Source organism: Microtus oregoni, unplaced genomic scaffold, assembly GCF_018167655.1.
Source record: "Microtus oregoni isolate MIOR12 unplaced genomic scaffold, Mior012 000060F_ref0000265, whole genome shotgun sequence".
NCBI lineage: Eukaryota > Metazoa > Chordata > Mammalia > Rodentia > Cricetidae > Microtus > Microtus oregoni.
Window position 1 is genome coordinate 11,152,034 of NW_024543870.1, and position 17,195 is coordinate 11,169,228.

The 17,195-nt window shown below is 51.0% G+C and overlaps 2 protein-coding genes across 2 annotated transcripts in view; one reads left to right on the forward strand and one right to left on the reverse strand.

Moving 5' to 3' along the window:
• The window catches only part of LOC121439346 (P2X purinoceptor 3), a 36,706-nt gene extending 32,253 nt beyond the window's left edge, over positions 1–4,453 (reverse strand). Inside the window, exon 1 of the mRNA XM_041639848.1 lies at positions 4,335–4,453. Coding sequence (XP_041495782.1) covers positions 4,335–4,453 — 119 coding nt within the window. The remainder of the gene's footprint in view (positions 1–4,334) is intronic.
• Positions 4,454–6,344: 1,891 nt separating this feature from the next.
• On the forward strand, positions 6,345–16,564 carry LOC121439347 (FACT complex subunit SSRP1). The gene is made up of 16 exons (XM_041639849.1): positions 6,345–6,442; positions 6,905–7,080; positions 7,501–7,686; positions 8,823–8,928; positions 9,206–9,396; positions 9,496–9,830; positions 9,920–10,048; positions 10,271–10,492; positions 11,154–11,226; positions 11,618–11,756; positions 12,330–12,375; positions 13,838–13,967; positions 14,871–15,041; positions 15,158–15,246; positions 15,698–15,884; positions 16,093–16,564. Exons 2-16 carry the CDS (start codon positions 7,027–7,029, stop codon positions 16,162–16,164), a joined length of 2,130 nt encoding a protein of 709 aa, XP_041495783.1. The 5' UTR covers positions 6,345–6,442; positions 6,905–7,026; the 3' UTR covers positions 16,165–16,564.
• Positions 16,565–17,195: the final 631 nt, after the last annotated feature.

Sequence of the window (17,195 nt, forward strand, 5' to 3'; positions counted from 1 at the left end):
AGAGTGTCATATCATACACCAAGACTATGACGCTACATGGACCTAGTCCATAAAGCCTTTGTGAGACGGCTGGACATGACCATTGTGTGACAATTGGGAAACAGATACAGATGGGTTGCTGACTTGCCCAAAGTCACGTAGCTGGGAAGTGGGTTCCAAACTGGAGTCTGCTCTGGACCATTCCCAAGCACACCACTGTAGGGTCTCCAGCTATATCTCAAGTAGGATCCCTGCTTCACTGATAGAAAAGCATCCCCTAACTCAGGAAAGTCTCAGGAGGAAGGGGCTTGGGGTGGAGAAACAATTAACCAATCTCTTCCTCCTCCTCTTCCTTTAAGACTCCCTGTATGCCCAGTAGGGAGGAGAGGCCGCATTAGAATTCTCTCTGAGTTAACAAATGGAAGAATTTCAGTGACCCCATGGGGCTGAGAACGTCATCAGGGTAGCTAGCAATGGGAGGTGAGGGGTTGCTTCATTTCCAGCACAGAGGGGCTGAGGCTGTCTCTAGAGGCCAGGGCTCAGGAGATGCAGCAGGACTAAGCCTCTGATTCTTGGCATTTACTCGGCTGCTCTTGATTTCTTTTTTTTTCCCCTTGCATTTCTGGTTCATTATTTATAGAGCGGAAGGTGGTGGCAGCTCCTTGGCAGGTGGGAAGTGCAGGAAAGAGGCCCAAGCAGCATCCCAAACCCCTCCCATCTGCCCCCAGGGAGGCAAGGAGGAGGAGGAGGCCAGGGAGTGGGTGTGAAATGTGTGCAGTTGTGTGTGTCAGAGGAGAGGGGTCATTTTAGGAAGGTGTGAGCTGGGTAGAGAGAAAGACGGAGGCACATCAGGGAGTCGAGGAGCAGTAATAGTTATCACACATAACACTACTGAGTCACTGTCTCGGAGAGGCACCTAGCATGTGTCACCTCTTGTCCCTGACAGGAGGTACCCTTACACCCCTTTCCTAGACCTTGTGGACTGAGACTCACAGGTCTGTGTCAAGGTGGTATCAAAGCAGGGATGTCAAGCCATGAAGTCCCTTCATCCTGAGGCTGTGGCATAAGAAGAAAGCAGGCAACAATGGGTGTCATTCCCCTTGTATCTAGAAGATGAGGGATTCCAACTGATCTTCCAAGTGTGTCACCTAGTGTGTTGACAAGGAGCCTTGGGTGGCCATGGTGGAGCACACCTTTAATCCCAGCACTCAGGAGGCAGAGGCAGGTGGATCTCTGTGAGTTCGAGGCCAGCCTGGTCTATAAGAAGTAGTTTTAGGACAGCTAGGGCTATTACACAGAGAAACCTTGTCCCAAACCAAACAAAGGAGCCTTGGGTGCCAGCAGCATGGTATCCCCAGCCTCTGGCACACTTAGGGCGGGTGAAGGACAAAGTGTGTCAAGCCCAGCTGGCAGATGATTAGGTGGTGTGTTGCTGTGAGTGTGTAAGATGAATGCTTGGCTCATGTTGCACACTTCTTAGGTGATGCTGTGTGTCCTGTCTCCCTGGCAGGAAGTTACAGGGGAAACACTGAGGAACTAGTGAGTGCGAACACCATAGCAGTCATTAAATATACTTTCAAGGGACAGGAGCAATTTGGCCCCTTGGATAAAGTCCTTATCAAGCCCGTGTCCCTGTGGTGGAAAGAGAGAGAGGAAAGCCCCGCAACTCTGTCGTTCTCTGACCTGTACACATGTCTATGCTCCACTACCTCACAAAATGAATAAAATGAAATGCAAAAAATAAATAAATAAAACCCTTTCAAGTTCTATTGAGTCTAGGGAGTGCTGACTCTCCTTCAGGCTCTCGCTCAGCCGCATCTACTCCTGTTAATCCTTGGCGCACCAGGAGGCTCAGATCTCACCCTAGGACTCTTCCCCAGTCTCAGTCATACATAGGCTGACAGGGTAACTTCTTTCTCACTCTACTGTCCTGTGAAAACACAGGCTTCTGTGGGACGCCAGGTCTGACCTCTGTGCTTCCAGGGGTCTTCCTACACACTAGCCTCTACTCCCATAGACTCCTTTCCCTCCTCCCCCAGACTAGGCTCTTTCCCTCCACAGAGGTGGGTTCTTTCTGCCTCGGGACTTCTTCCTTCTGCTCATCTGGCTGCTCCAACCCATCCTTCAGAACCTGGGCTGGTTGTAGCATTTCCAGAAAACTCCCCTCGGGTTCCGGATGAAGCCAAGTGCCTCGACGGTGGCAGCGCTTCTGGTGTTGTGCATATTTCGGACACGGTTCACACTTTGCATTTGTCTGTGGGGATCACTGCGTGAATAGCCACTTCTTGCCACATTCATGGGTGTGATGTGGACGGGATAAAGACCCTGTCTGCTCCTGTCCATGGCTCTACCCTCAGTGCCCGATGCCTGGCACGGAGAGATACTTGATGCCTTTTTGCTAAATTAATCACAATGGATTCATGAAGTCACATGGTGTCTGGGCCCCTATAAACAGCTTGGGCTGGGGGGCTGGGCTGCCAAGCGTGCTGATGTAACTGCAGGGCACGGGTCCACGGGGAGCTGTCAGGCTGGCAGATGGATGGGGTTGCATATCAAGACGCCAAAGAGCCTCTCTCCTGCTCCCCTGAGCAGGCTGGACTCCAGCCCCCAGCACTGGAGAAGTCAATCTGATCCCGATGAGGGGCAGCCAAGGGCAGTGCAGGGCTGAGGGGGCTAGGCTAGTCCAGGAGACGGCTGTCTCTGTCGTCCATCAATGCCCTGCCTGGAGCCAGGAGAGCCGGACCAGGTTAGGAATGCGCTGAAACAGCTTTTGTACTCATTTGGACCAATACAGCAGCCTGTGACTATCAACAATTAAGGCGCTGAATACATGTGTGAGCACAGAAGGCTTCAGGACTGACTCTGAGGCTCAGGATGTAGCTCGGTTGGGAGAGTGCTGGGTTCAACCCCCCCAGCATCATATAAGGATGTGGTGGCCCACACTTGTAATTCAAGGTCATCTTCACCTATGTAGTAAATTTAAGGACAGTCTGGAATACATGAGACTGTGTCTTAAAAAAACAAAACCAAACAAACCAGGCAACCAAAAGAGGAACCAATTTCGAGCCAAACTTTGGAGACAGGGATACAGAACATTTCTCTACATCTTTCACAAAACAATATAGGAAAGGAGTTTCAACTCTATAGCTTGGATTCTTTCTAATGTCCTCACAAGGCTATATAGCCCTGTTATACACAGGAATACCAAGGTCTACTGGCTTTCATCAAATCCATAAAGCAAAAATCACTTTTAAAGGACAGCCACATCTGCCCGTCTCTCCACTCATCCAACCTCTCCACATTGCTCAGACCTTTCAGCTCCAGTCCACAGGCACACAGGATGTACTCTTTGATTTGCCTGAATTAACTCATGACCTAGTCAGTGGCTTTCTGTCTTTCATAGACAGACTCATTGTCTCAAGGAACAGCAAGTGACCACAGACCCGAAAGCCAGGAAAGAAAACCCTTGAGGTTTCTGCCTGCATTTCCTGGTGCCGACCAGGGTGTAGTACTGACCGCAAGAAGGACAGACCTGTGTTTTCCTCCCAGCCATTGTTTGCTCAGGCCCCTTTGTGTGTGTGTGTGTGTGTGTGCGTGCGCGTGTGTTGTGTGTGTGCGTGCGTGCGTGTATCTTGCTGACCTTTGAGCAACCCCTAGCACGAGTCTTACTGCACAGAGTCAGGTAGAGGGGAGATTTTATGCTTTTTAACAATAGATATCATTTCTGCATTCTTGAGGGAAGAGCCCCACACTAAGTCAGGAAAGGTACCTTTGTCTTTAGCAAACTCTTTCCGTGAATGTATCTGTGCCTGTGCCTCTCTCTACTGTGAGGGTCACTTTCCTCCTTTGTCCTGCTCTCCAAGAGCAAGGGGTTCTTGCCTTTTTTAACTTCTCACCATCTAATCCATGGTAGGGAGAATCCCCAACTCTATATGAAGCCCAGAGCTCTCCTTTCCTCCCCAGCCGGTTCTTTTCCCAAAAAACATCAGCCCATTTCCCTGGTCCCAGTGCCTCCTTCCTGTGCTCCTGTATCTGAGACTTCAAAGACTAAGGGGAACGGAAAAGTGTGCGGAGGGCTCTGTCCCCTCACCGCCCCCCCCCCCTTTTTGGGAAGGACCGTGTGGGTCCTTAAATGCCTAGGGAATGCACCTGTCCTTGGAGCGTGTGTCTAGACTGATTTTCTAGCCCTGGAAGAATTACCGGGTAAAATAATCCACCTGAAGATGGGACTGGATGGGAGTGGCAGAGGCCAGTCCCGAGGAGAAGCTCTGGAAGCTGCAGAGCAGTCTTGGGAGAGGGATGGAAGGACATCGGGTAGCTCTCCTATCCCGGGACCTGAAGGACCATGGACTCACCCCACAAAGTAGGAGATGATCAGCAGCTGGACGGCTCGGTTGATGATCCCAATGGTCCAGCTCTTCACAACCACCGACTTGGTAGTCTCGTAGGTGAAGAAGTCTGATATACAGTTCATATTGAGAGAGTGCTCACAGTCACTCAGAATGGCCGGCCGTAGATGGCAGCCCAAGGAGATGACCTCAGGACAGGGAGACCAAGGCCTGGAGTGGGTCGCTTAGTGGGACTTGAGGAATGGATCCTGTAAGCCAGGCAACTGCGGTCTCTCTCGCCTCTTGACCCTCTGGCGGCTGCCAACCGTCTAGGACCAGGGCGGACCACCTTTTTATTCGTCTTCTTTGCTCCACTCCCCTGTGATGTCACAGCAGGGGTGGGGTCTCCAATCCCGGGCTCCAGATTGCCTGGGATGCAGCTGGCTAGAGCCCTCTGGGACTCGGGTTTTATCTGCACTCTGTCTACTGCTTCCATTCAGTTCTCTTATGCGGTGTGTCCACCACACAGCTCACCAGCTCCTCTGTGTTCTCCAAAGCCCCTTGGAAGGGTCCATTCCTGAGTTAGCTGATCTGCCTGAGCCAAGGACTCCACTGCTGTGTGTCTGCCCATTTCTAGCTAATAGCACAGATGGGGAGAAAGGGTTCTTGGGTCTCCCGAGAGGAAGAGTCACATATCCCCTCCTCTTTGCCCTCCAGAATCTCATTATGTTCCCGAGCTGGTCTCAAACTTGTTTATGTTCCACACTCACAATCCCCCTGCCTCAGTCTCCAGAGTGTTGTGATAACAGGTTTGTACCACTGCAAAGCGGAAAGTCACTTAATTTCCAACTCCAGTTGGCAGGGGTGGTTGAAACTTTCTGGTTGTACAGAAATTGCCAGATTTCTTTTTTTGCCCCCAGGTTATTTGGATCTTTTGTTAGGGTACTTGCTCCTGAAAGCTTGGGGGCTATTTTAGCCATCTTCCACAGTTTCCTCAAATCCTGGAACTGTGCTGCGTTAACAACAGGTTCTCATGACATGTCTTAAACCCAGTTTGAATTAGCTAAATAGTGCTAACAATAGCAGTATTTAACCCAGAGGTTAAAGGCACAAGTTCTAGAAGCCAAGAATGCATTTTGACTGTCTCATATCCCAGGACTGAGTTAGCAAGTCAGTGCAGTGGTTGTCGGGAAAACCGGGAGTTTAAATATTCTGTCTTTATGCAGGACACGTTCTTGCAATTCCTCTAAAGGTTGGACCCTCATGGTTACGATGAAAGGCTGATGTTAAGGATTCTGAGTTCTAGGATTCTTTTGTAGGCCTCACTTTTCTCTTCTGTAAAATGGGGAAAGTTGAGAGAAACTCTAGCACCTCTTTCAGACCCGGCTTCAGATTTTGCAAGATGCACCCTGATGCTATGTGAGGCCATTCGGGTTCTGCCAACTCAGACTGATGTGGTTTCAAGTAAGTTCTAGCTCAAAGGTAAATCTGACACCAGCACTTGAACTTAATGCGGCCATCTGCCAGGCTCTTCCGAAGAACCCACAAATTAGGGATATGGATGGGATGGTGTTGGCGATGGAAGGTGAACTCATCTCAGAGAGGATCTGATGCACTTGCCAGGGTACAGCGGGAAAGCAAGCAGTCACCGACTACTGCATTCCCTTTGCAGCTAGTGGGGGCGTCATTCCTGGCCACAGCTCTGTATTTTTCTGGTTCAACAGACTCCTTCCTAGACCATTTTACAGGAGGGAGGGACGTGAACGAGTCAAACGCACAAACAAACCTGAAAACCTGATAAAACTGCATAACTTTTCCTCGGAATCTACGCTTTGCAGAGCGGCTTGTAACTTTCTGAGCGGAGCTCCCATCTCCTAGCTAAGAATCGCTTTGATTGCAGAAGGGGACGGAGGACTGACGCTCTAGGTGCCGTCCCATTGGTCGGCTCGGCGGGCGTCCTTCTAGCCACGTCTTCCTCTCTATGGTCGGTGCGCGACTTCCGGTGGCGGGACGCGGGACCGCGCACGCGGGAAAAGCTTCCCCGGCGGCCCCCTCCCCCGCGTCCCTGCCTCCTCCCCCGCGTCCCCTGCGCCCACCGCCCGGGCGGTGCCGTCGCGAGGCTGCAGCTCCAAGAGGTGGGTGGTCGCGATCCCGGGGTCCCGGGTGTGCACGGGTCCCGCTCCCCCGCGGGACGCTCGAGATGGGTCGTTCCGCGTTCAAATTCGCCGGCAGTGGGCGAATCCATGTTCCAAGGAGGGGGAGCAGCATGGGTCCAGGGGGCCTCGGGGTGGTGGGAATCGCTGGGATCCGGACTCTGCCCCCTGGGCACAGCGGAGGTGTCCTCTCCGCGCTGGTCGCGGGGTTCCGCCGATTGTTGCCGTGCCTTCGGTGGAACGTCCCGAGAGGGTGTCGGTGGGGTGTGAGCGCCACGACAGGCCTGGTTCTGCACCTAGGGTCCTGGGCCTTGGCCTCGGGAACGCTGTAAGGTCCCCAAGCAATGGAGAACTTGAGACTATCCAATCCAGGCACAGCTCCCCATGGGTGTGCGGAGTAAGGTGGCGCCTTTACTTGTTTATCAATCTCCTTCCCGAATTCAGATTCCCACCCTGCTGAACATCTTCACATCTACCCAGGAAGTGGGGCCCAGCTCCCAGAAGAGGGTTCGTCTTCTCTGGTGCAGCCTAGGGCTCTGTGCTCAGGCCACCACGGGCAGGTGACTATGGCAGAGACACTGGAGTTCAACGACATCTTCCAGGAGGTGAAAGGGTCCATGGTGAGAATTGCCTGGGCTTTTATTAAAGGCAGAGAGATTGGGAAGAGTTTGTGTCCGCTGGCAAAAGCTTAACTCTTGACTACTGTTTTGGCAATAGTGTATCTGGTGTTTCCTCAAGCAGAGCAGCAGCACAGTCTTAAGAGTTGTTTGTGACCCTGAGTTTGAAGAGCTTGCACGTGCCGTTCTGTCTTGAACCCCTGTGTTAAGAACCAGGAAACTGGGATCCTTACAGGGCTCTGGATGCCATGGTCAAGCTTGCAGTCTCGATTTGATGTCTCTTGTGTCTCTTGACTTGATTGCACTACTTGTTGCTTTTCCATTGATGAATCTGTTCAGCCTGCGACACCACACCAGTGAGGGGTCAAGTCAACCTGGTACACACTGCATCCTGTTCTGAATCCGGGTTTGTGTTTTGGGCAGAACGATGGGAGGCTACGATTGAGCCGCCAGGGTATCATCTTTAAGAACAGCAAGACCGGTAAAGTAGACAATATCCAGGCCGGGGAGTTAACAGAAGGCATCTGGCGCCGGGTAGCCCTGGGCCATGGACTTAAACTACTCACAAAGAATGGCCACGTCTACAAGTATGATGGCTTTCGAGAATCGGTGAGAGATCTTGTTGCTGTGACCCTCTCCTTTTCTTAAAAACTGTCCTGTCTTGTTTGTTTTTAGTCTTCTAGAGACAGTTGGTATTCTGATAATCATGTCATTGCTCATATGGGCTCCTCAGAGCAGGGACTATTGAACCAAAAACGAGTGTTCCATGTTTTGTGAATTTCTTTGTGCCTGGACTCTGGGTTTATCTAACATCTTAATATAAATAGTGGCTTCACTTGCTGCTTCTGCCCTGGTTCAGAATCTTGAGTCTAGAGCGTGGTGCTGTAGGGATTTGTTTTAACATTTTGGGTTGCTTGGTTTTAATACACACTTTCATCAAAAGAGCACCTGCACAGTTTAAACACTCAGCCAGGTGATTTCTACATCTGGGAATGGAAGTTCCTTTACTCCTCTCCCAGCCTGGGATATTTTTATCTTTTTAAAAAATTAGTTATTTTGCTGGGCAGTGTTGGTGCATGCCTTTAATCCCAGCACTGTGGAGGCAGAGGCAGGTGGATTGAGACCAGCTTGGTCGGAGAGCGAATTCCAGGACAGCTAGGGCTAAATGGATAAACCCTGTCTTGAAAAAAACCAAAACGAACAAAAACACTAAAGCTAATTTTTATGTATATGAGGCTTTGCTTGCATGTATGCCTGTGCACCTTGCACATGCCTTGTGCCCTCAAAGCTCAGAAGAAGGCATTAGGTCACCTGGAATTGGAGTTACAAACAGTTGTGCACAAGCCACCGCCATGTGGGTGCTGGGAATCGAACCTATGAGCCATCATGTCTCTAGCAGTGTTTTAAGCAGCTGGGCGGTGGTGACACTTGCCTTTAGTCCCAGCTTTCCAGGCTGGTCTACAGGGTGAGTCCAGGACAGCCAGGGCCGTTAGACAGATAAACCCTGTCTCTGAGAGTGTGGCTGAGGGCATCTGGTCCCAGAAACAGCCTCTCGTAACAAAGTAAAATTTGTTTTACAACAGTTTCAGAGTTGATGTGCTAAGTTCCTGTGCACAGTTTTAGCAGTGGTTTCTAATAAAGGATATATTACTGAACTTTTTCTGAACTAGAGATCTCAGGGCTTTTAAGTTGTGTTAAGGTCCAGAGGGTTTACTGGAATTTCACTTTCTCCTTACAATTTATAGGAGTTCGAGAAACTCTCTGATTTCTTCAAAACTCACTATCGCCTTGAGCTAATGGAGAAGGATCTGTGTGTGAAGGGCTGGAACTGGGGGACGGTGAAGTTTGGTGGTGAGTGAGGAAGCTTGAGGGGTTTGGGGAGAAGGTGGGGTGAGGGCTTCGGATGATACCTCACTTAGCTCTTTGCCCTAATTTCTAATCCCAGTGTGTATGTCTAGCTTGTATTATTTATCTAGTGTGTCTAGTGTAGCAGGCACTGTGCCTGCTTGCAGTACGGCGTGAACGAAGTTCCTCTGGTCCTCTGTCCTCACGGAACCCAGAGGTGGTGGGCATGCTTCTGCAGACTCCCAGGGAGCAGTTTGCAGCTTGAATAGCCCTTTCTTCACAGGACAGCTGTTGTCTTTTGACATTGGTGATCAGCCCGTCTTTGAGATCCCCCTAAGCAATGTGTCCCAGTGTACAACAGGCAAGAATGAGGTGACCCTGGAATTCCACCAGAATGACGATGCCGAAGTATCGCTCATGGAGGTGCGCTTCTATGTCCCTCCCACCCAGGAAGATGGTGTGGACCCTGTAGAGGTGAGGCTTCTGCTTGTTGGTCCGCTGGGTACTGCTGAGTAGGATTCGGCTAGCTGGCCTGGGAGTAGAGGCTGTTTGATTGCCTGTGTGTGTTTGCAGGCCTTCGCCCAGAATGTTCTGTCAAAGGCAGATGTGATCCAGGCCACTGGAGATGCTATCTGCATCTTTCGGGAGCTGCAGTGTTTGACACCTCGTGGCCGTTACGATATCCGGATCTACCCTACCTTTCTACACCTCCATGGCAAGACCTTTGACTACAAGATCCCCTATACTACAGTGCTCCGCCTCTTCCTGCTGCCCCACAAGGATCAGAGGCAGATGTTCTTTGTGATCAGCCTGGATCCCCCCATCAAGCAGGGCCAAACCCGGTACCACTTCCTGATCCTCCTTTTCTCCAAGGATGAGGACATCTCCTTGACTCTCAACATGAACGAGTAAGCAAGCGTCTCACTGAACTTGTTTCTTGCGGCTGTCCAAGCAGAAAGCTGGCCTGCCTCAGGATCCCGTCTCACTTTCTTGACAGGGAAGAAGTGGAGAAGCGCTTTGAGGGTCGGCTCACCAAGAACATGTCAGGGTCCCTCTATGAGATGGTCAGCCGGGTCATGAAAGCACTTGTAAATCGGAAAATCACAGTCCCAGGCAACTTCCAAGGGTAAGAATGGGAGCAGAATTCCTGACCCACTGGGGATGGGGTGGGTGGGAAATGTTTTGCACCTTAGTAATAAAACCTTTCCTGTGATGGGCACCCTCTAGTAGAAGCCCAGGTGCACTTCTTGTAATTGCCAGTACCTCTGTCAAAGCAATGTAGTGGCCTGGACGTTACGTTGCTATTTCTGTGGTCAGTGCTGACCGGGCCCCTTCCATCCTCCATCAGGCATTCGGGAGCCCAGTGTATCACCTGCTCCTACAAGGCCAGCTCAGGACTCCTGTACCCGCTGGAGCGGGGCTTCATCTATGTGCACAAGCCCCCTGTACACATTCGCTTCGATGAGATCGCTTTTGTCAACTTCGCCCGAGGCACCACGACCACTCGCTCCTTCGACTTTGAAATCGAGACCAAGCAGGGCACTCAGTACACCTTCAGCAGCATTGAGAGGTAACATCTCCTGTTTCCTTCTGCTGTCCTGATCCTGATCCCACCTCTACTGCGAAGCTCAGACTAGCCTTGGGTCCTCTCTGGGCCCATGATTGGGCTTTTCTAGCTAAGATGAAATTTCTTCAGGTTCTCTGAGATCTGGTCTTTCAAGTATTCAGACTCTAGAAATGTATTCATCATTTTTTTCTGTCCTTAGAAAAGTTTTTTGTTTTTTGTTTTTTTTAAACATTACAAAAGCTGTGTTTGTTGGTTAGCTCATTCTCCTCTTTTCCCATGGTGGAAATATTATCTCTTCCTTTCCTGGAATGAGCTTCGTGCCCAGGAACACAGCAGCTAATGTTTATTGAGTACTCAGCTGTGAGTGAAACATTTTACAAACATCTTCGTGTTTAATCCTTATTACAGCCCTACAAAGGGTGAAACGCAGACCAGTAAAAAAGATGGAAACCTCCCTTCCCACAGTGCCCCACTGTGGGTCTATTGGTAACTACCTAGACCTACGCCTCTTCTGTCCCATAACTCTTTAGGGTGTGTCTAACCTACCGACAGCCAGGTTGGTGTGGTCATGAGCTCCACCTCCACCTAACCTGTTGGTATCAGAACATTAGTCTACCTAAGTTGGTTCTAACCATCTAGTAACGACATTTGTCTTCCCTCTCAGGGAGGAGTATGGAAAGCTGTTTGATTTTGTGAATGCCAAAAAGCTCAACATCAAAAACAGAGGACTCAAAGAGGTATCTGTGGGCAGGACGCACCTCTCTCCTGTTCTTTCTGTAGAGGAGAAAGGAGCAGAGACTTGGTGGCCTCTTTTTCACTCTTTCTTCTCTTCTTACCCTTATAGAAAAAAGAGGTGCGTGTGGCTCCTTCCCCTTCCTGAGCAGGTTCTCTCTGCATGGCCTTAGATCAGTCTGTGCAGCCTCTTAGGAGCCCTTGTGGGGCCAGGAAAGGGAGGGGCTTGGATACACTCAGTTTAGTAGACCCTGCATGTTGGCTGTGTGGACATTCCTGCTCAGGGGCTCCTGGGAGTGGCCGCTCTGGTTTCACAGGTGTGGGGAAAGGCTTTGTGGCGTGCGCAGGAGTTCCTGCTCAAATATGATGGCTGAGTTTCCTCTCTTCCCCGGCTAGGGCATGAACCCCAGCTACGATGACTATGCCGACTCGGATGAAGACCAGCATGATGCCTATTTGGAGAGGATGAAGGAGGAGGGCAAGATCCGGGAGGAGAATGCCAACGACAGCAGCGATGACTCAGGAGAAGAAACTGGTGGGCTAGCCGCTGTGCCGGGGCCTGGGCAGTCAGGTTCTACCCTGTGCCTAGGCCGGGTGTCTGGGTGCGGGGGTGGGCTAGCCGCTGTGCCGGGGCCGGGGCAGTCAGGTTCTACCCTGTGCCTAGGCCGGGTGTCTGGGTGCGGGGGTGGGCTAGCCGCTGTGCCGGGGCCTGGGCAGTCAGGTTCTACCCTGTGCCTAGGCCGGGTGTCTGGGTGCGGGGGTGGGCTAGCCGCTGTGCCATGGCCTGGGGAGTCAGGTTCTACCCTGTGCCTAGGCCGGGTGTCTGGGTGCGGGGGTGGGCTAGCCGCTGTGCCATGGCCTGGGGAGTCGGGTTCTACCCTGTGTTTAGGTTGGGTGTCTGGGTGCGGGGGTGGGCTAGCCGCTGTGCCGGGGCCTGGGCAGTCAGGTTCTACCCTGTGCCTAGGCCGGGTGTCTGGGTGCGGGGGTGGGCTAGCCGCTGTGCTGGGGCCTGGGCAGTCAGGTTCTACCCTGTGCCTAGGCCGGGTGTCTGGGTGCAGGATGGGACTCCACTGGAGTAGAAGGTGATGCCGTCTGTGTTCTCCCTTAGATGAGTCCTTCAACCCTGGTGAAGAGGAAGACGATGTGGCAGAGGAGTGAGTTTTGATAGGACCTCACTGGAATGAGATTATGGCCTATAAATTTAAGGGTTTCTGAGTATCATGTCCCTGTCTTAGCTAGTGTTCCGAGATGGAAAAGTGACCTCCCATGAAGTGAGACATGAAAGTATTTGTCAAGGTGTCAAGGAATTTATTAGTGCATAGCATGATTTAAAACCAGAGACATGGAAAGAGGCTGGGGAGGAGAGCTAGAGCTTCTGCATGCGGGGCGCCCTCGCCTGCAAGTGACCGTATAACAGTCGTGTGTGCCAGTCAAGACTCCTGATTGTCTTGTGCAGGAGGGACTGGAACTGGCTCCACAGGGCTGGGTGGTTGTCTTGGTTCATGTAACTGGAGAGTGCAGGGATGTAGTTAACCTTAGGTCCCACTGCATCTGTTTGCTTAGAAGCCGTGAGGAGTCTTTCTTGCTTCTAACTATACTATTCTTAGGACGCTTGCTCCATGTCCCTCAGAAGGTCTAGGTAGGCTGAACGTGGTTAGCTTCATACCCAGAAGCCCCTCTTGGTGAACAGCACAGCGGACAGTGTTGTCTCTGTTCAACTGCCTTTCGGAACTTGAGATAATATGTTCAGGGCTCTAATGGGTCAGAGCTACCCTCAGACCCTGCAGTTGGAATGATTCCCCCTCCTTGCAAAAAACAAACAAGTAAATAAAAGGAACTATTGATCTGAAAAGATTGGGCAGCAAAATCAAAACCCAACTGTGAATGCCCTTCAGAAGCCCACTGGTTTGCTGCAAAGGTTGAGGCACAGATGCCGATGAACCTCTGGAGCCTGTCTGCAGGAGGCAGTATCTGCAGCTGCGTGCGCAGAGGAAATGCGGTTTATTGGACAGGAGAGTCAAGCGCAGGGACTGGCTGCGGTTGAAGCTTGGTTTCCTCCCTTTCAGGGCTGTCTCTTTCTCAGAACAGGTTGTGGTATAAACTGAGGTGCTTTAAACCAAAGGGGGAGGTGCAGTAGCCTAGGTGTGCTGCAGGCCCACAGGAGACAGTGACCTGATGGACAGAGGTGGGGCAGAACCCACCAGGGTTAGAGCAGAGGAGCCCACTGAGGCGTTTTGCTCTTCATTGATTGAACCAACGAGTAACCCTGTGTGGTACTGGGTCTGGAGAAGGACTGTGAAGCCATCTTCATGAAAGGCAGGAAGCTGGGGTGGCAATGAGTGGTGCAGACTGTCCTGGGACTTATTCCCTTGGCCCTTTCTGGGCAGATGTCTAGATTCCTTACTTCTGGCTGGGCTGCGGTGGCGCACGCCTTTAATCCTAGCACTTAGAGACAGAGTCCACTCCCAGTAGGCCCTGTCTGAGTTTGCGGCCAGCCTGGTCTACAGACCCAGTTCCAGGATAGTCAGGGCTATACAGAGAGAGACCCTGTCTTGAAGCAAAACAAAAGATTTGTATCCTGCGGTCCTTTCCTGAGTCTAAGCTTTACTCTGGCAGGTTTGACAGCAACGCCTCTGCCAGCTCCTCCAGTAACGAGGGTGACAGTGACCGAGAAGAGAAGAAGCGGAAACAGCTCAAAAGGGCCAAGATGGCCAAGGATCGCAAGAGCCGCAAGAAGTCTTCAGAGGTATAGACTAGCTGTAGGTTGTGAGAGAGTGTGTGTGTGTGTGTATGTGAGTGTGTATCCACTTTCTATTTCCTTTCTCCTGTCCCCTCCCAGCAGGCCCTGTTGGTTGTACTGCCTTTGTAGGCAAATGGCTTTGACAGATAACTTCTAGGCTTTCTTTTTTGGTCCTGAGATACTCTGTTTCTAGAAGATCTGGGTTTCTTGTTTGTCTAGTTTTAATATTTTCTGACAATCTTGTACACACATTTGCTGTACTGCGATTTTATTCATACCCCATTTCCCTCTGTTCCCCTCCGTTAACTCCTTAACTAGTCCATCTTTTACTTTCATGTCTTGCCTCTGCTTTGCATTTGGTGAGTTTAGTTAGACTTGCTTGGATAGCACAGGTGAGACCTTACCAGTGCTGTGCTGCTGAGAAAAAGAACTCGTCTTCTAGCAACTGCATGCTAGCTGCATGTAGCTCCTTAGGAGGGGTGAGCCTTGTGGGTGCCTCTCCCGTGTACGCTAGAATATCAGGGCCCAGTCTTGTGTGGGCCTGGGACAAGTACCCCTAGCTGCTAATAGTCACAACAGCCATGCTGTGTATGGGTGGCAGAGTCCATAGCTCTTGCGCTCTTCTTGCCTACCCCTTAGCTATATCCCCTGGCCCTCGATGATACAGACGTTCCGCTGAGCACCCATTCACTGATTCTCAGTACAGTCTGAATTGGAAGCCATCCTGCCTCTCCGGGGATTCTTGGGGAAGGAAGAAGTTGCCTGTCTTGCCCTTAGAGCTGTTTCTCTGTCACCAGTGTTAATTAGTTCTTCCTGCATCTCCTCGCTCTCCAGATGGTCTCCTTGGGGAAGCTTGGGGTAACTGTGACGTGTGGATGGCCGACGGCCTTTGGGTTCTTTCTCACGTAGGGGAAGAAGGGTAAAGATCCAAATGCCCCCAAGAGACCTATGTCTGCATACATGTTGTGGCTTAATGCCAGCCGGGAGAAGATCAAGTCAGACCATCCTGGCATCAGCATCACCGATCTTTCCAAGAAGGCAGGCGAGATCTGGAAGGGAATGTCCAAAGAGAAGAAAGAGGCGAGTAGCCGCGGACAGGAGGGGTGGTGAGAAGGGCTGTGGGGTGTGGGGCATGCACCCATGGAACAGCTGTGGGTCCAGATGTGCTGGCCTCAGTCTGAAGGACTGTCTGACAGGAGTGGGACCGCAAGGCTGAGGACGCCAGGAGGGAGTACGAGAAAGCCATGAAGGAGTATGAAGGAGGAAGAGGAGAATCTTCTAAAAGGTGAGTGTTAGGGACAAAATGGCCCCAGTAACTGCTTTTTCCAGGTTAGAATTGTATGTGTTTTCAACGGCAGTAGGGTAGTGCTTATGTCATTGCCAAGTATGGGTGATGTATGGGGTCAGGGCATAAATAAGACCCAATTTTCTAGATAGTTTTATCTTCAAATAAATAATGGGAGAGTTGAGAAAAAAGTATTTTCATGAAGCTTAATTCAAAATCCATATGACCTTTTAAACAGAATAAAAGTGTCAGGTAAGTTTTGTATGAGTTGCTTCAGGCTGTGACCCTGGCTCTTCCGGGGTACTCAGGTGTGACCCTTTCCTTTGTGCCCTCTGGTGAGATCAGTGTGGCCAGTACTGGAAGAGTCCTCCTTCAAGCCGGGAGAAGTGCGGCCTGTCTGATAATACGGAGAGGCTAATGGCCTGACTTCGTTCACATTCTCCTAATATAGGGATAAGTCTAAGAAGAAAAAGAAAGTAAAAGCAAAGATGGAGAAAAAGTCCACGCCCTCTAGAGGCTCGTCATCCAAGTCTTCATCACGGCAGCTAAGTGAGAGCTTTAAGAGCAAAGAATTTGTGTCCAGTGATGAGAGCTCTTCAGGAGAGAACAAGAGCAAAAAGAAGAGGCGGCGGAGCGAGGTGCGGCAGAAATGTGGGGTGCAGGGGCTCATGAGACGGGGTGGGGTTGGTCTACATGAGGAGTGAGTTAAGAGTGGACAGGTGGATTTCTGAAGTTCCGATGAGTGCCGGAGCCATGGGAGGAACTGGGCATTAGGGACCTTTACCAAAAACTGGCTGGGAAGGTAGCTGGGCATTACTTCTTTACCTGAGAGACTTGGTTTTCCAGGACTCTGAGGAAGAGGAACTTGCCAGTACTCCACCAAGCTCGGAGGACTCTGCCTCGGGATCTGATGAGTAGAGGAGGATCCGTCCTTGCCCTGTCGCGTCTCCAGGCTTCCTACTCATCCCACAGTCCTTGGATGCTGTGCCATCTGAGCAACTGCCCTTGGTGGCTTCCACTTCTCTGAGGCATCGAGGGGAACACCTAACCTCTGCTGCTGTGCAGGGATGGCTCCTTGTGATCTGGGGACAGACTGGGTAGGAGTGTGTTCCGTCTGCTACAGTGCATTGAAGGATCCAAGTCACCTTCCCGACTGCGGGGAAGAAGCTGCTTCCTGCCTTGTTCAAGCGGCTGCAGCTGCAGCACGAGTGGGTCGTGCGAAATCAGGCCTGGAGCTCCTAATTGGGGCCTATTTCTACTTTTATTTTGTATTTCTGGTCTGTGAAGTCAATTTAATAAACGGAACTGACTTTGGAAATGATGTCCTTATGTCTCCTTTGCACGGAGTGTTTACCTTTCTATCCTGACTGGGCAGGGCTGTGCTTTTCAGCCGGGAAGCAAGTCTCTAGGTACATCCTGTTCCTGCCCGCTGGACAAGCCTTGGTTTTCACCCTGTCTGGGTGGAGTGAAGAAATGAGTTCTGATCTGATTAGGAAGCCTCTCATAGTTCCACTCCATTAGCCGGCTTGCGGAGGGGGGGGGATACTGAACGCTATCCTTAATCACTTTACAAGTCAAGGGTCTTACAAGGCTTGAGATAATAGAATGAGGATCGACTTTCCTTTCTAGTGTAGAGAGTGGAAACCTGAGTCAGGAGGATGAGTTGTGTGAAGTTAGGCGTGAGAGGAAGGGAGGGCTACAAAATTCTGTGTTTGGGAACTGTATCTCTTTTAGATAAAGAGATCTTAAACACCTAACATGAGGGGAAAAGCTACCCCACTTCACACTGTGTCCCTCAATCTGAATTTATCCACGTGGGGTGGCCACGACGCTTGCGCTCCCAGGAAGGCTCAGGTGTAACAGGAAGCCTCCTCAGTCCGCCAACGGTTCCCTTCGTGCTGCCCGCGCTCTATGGTGCTGTAATCAGCGTAGGCTTAGGGAAAGCAGTC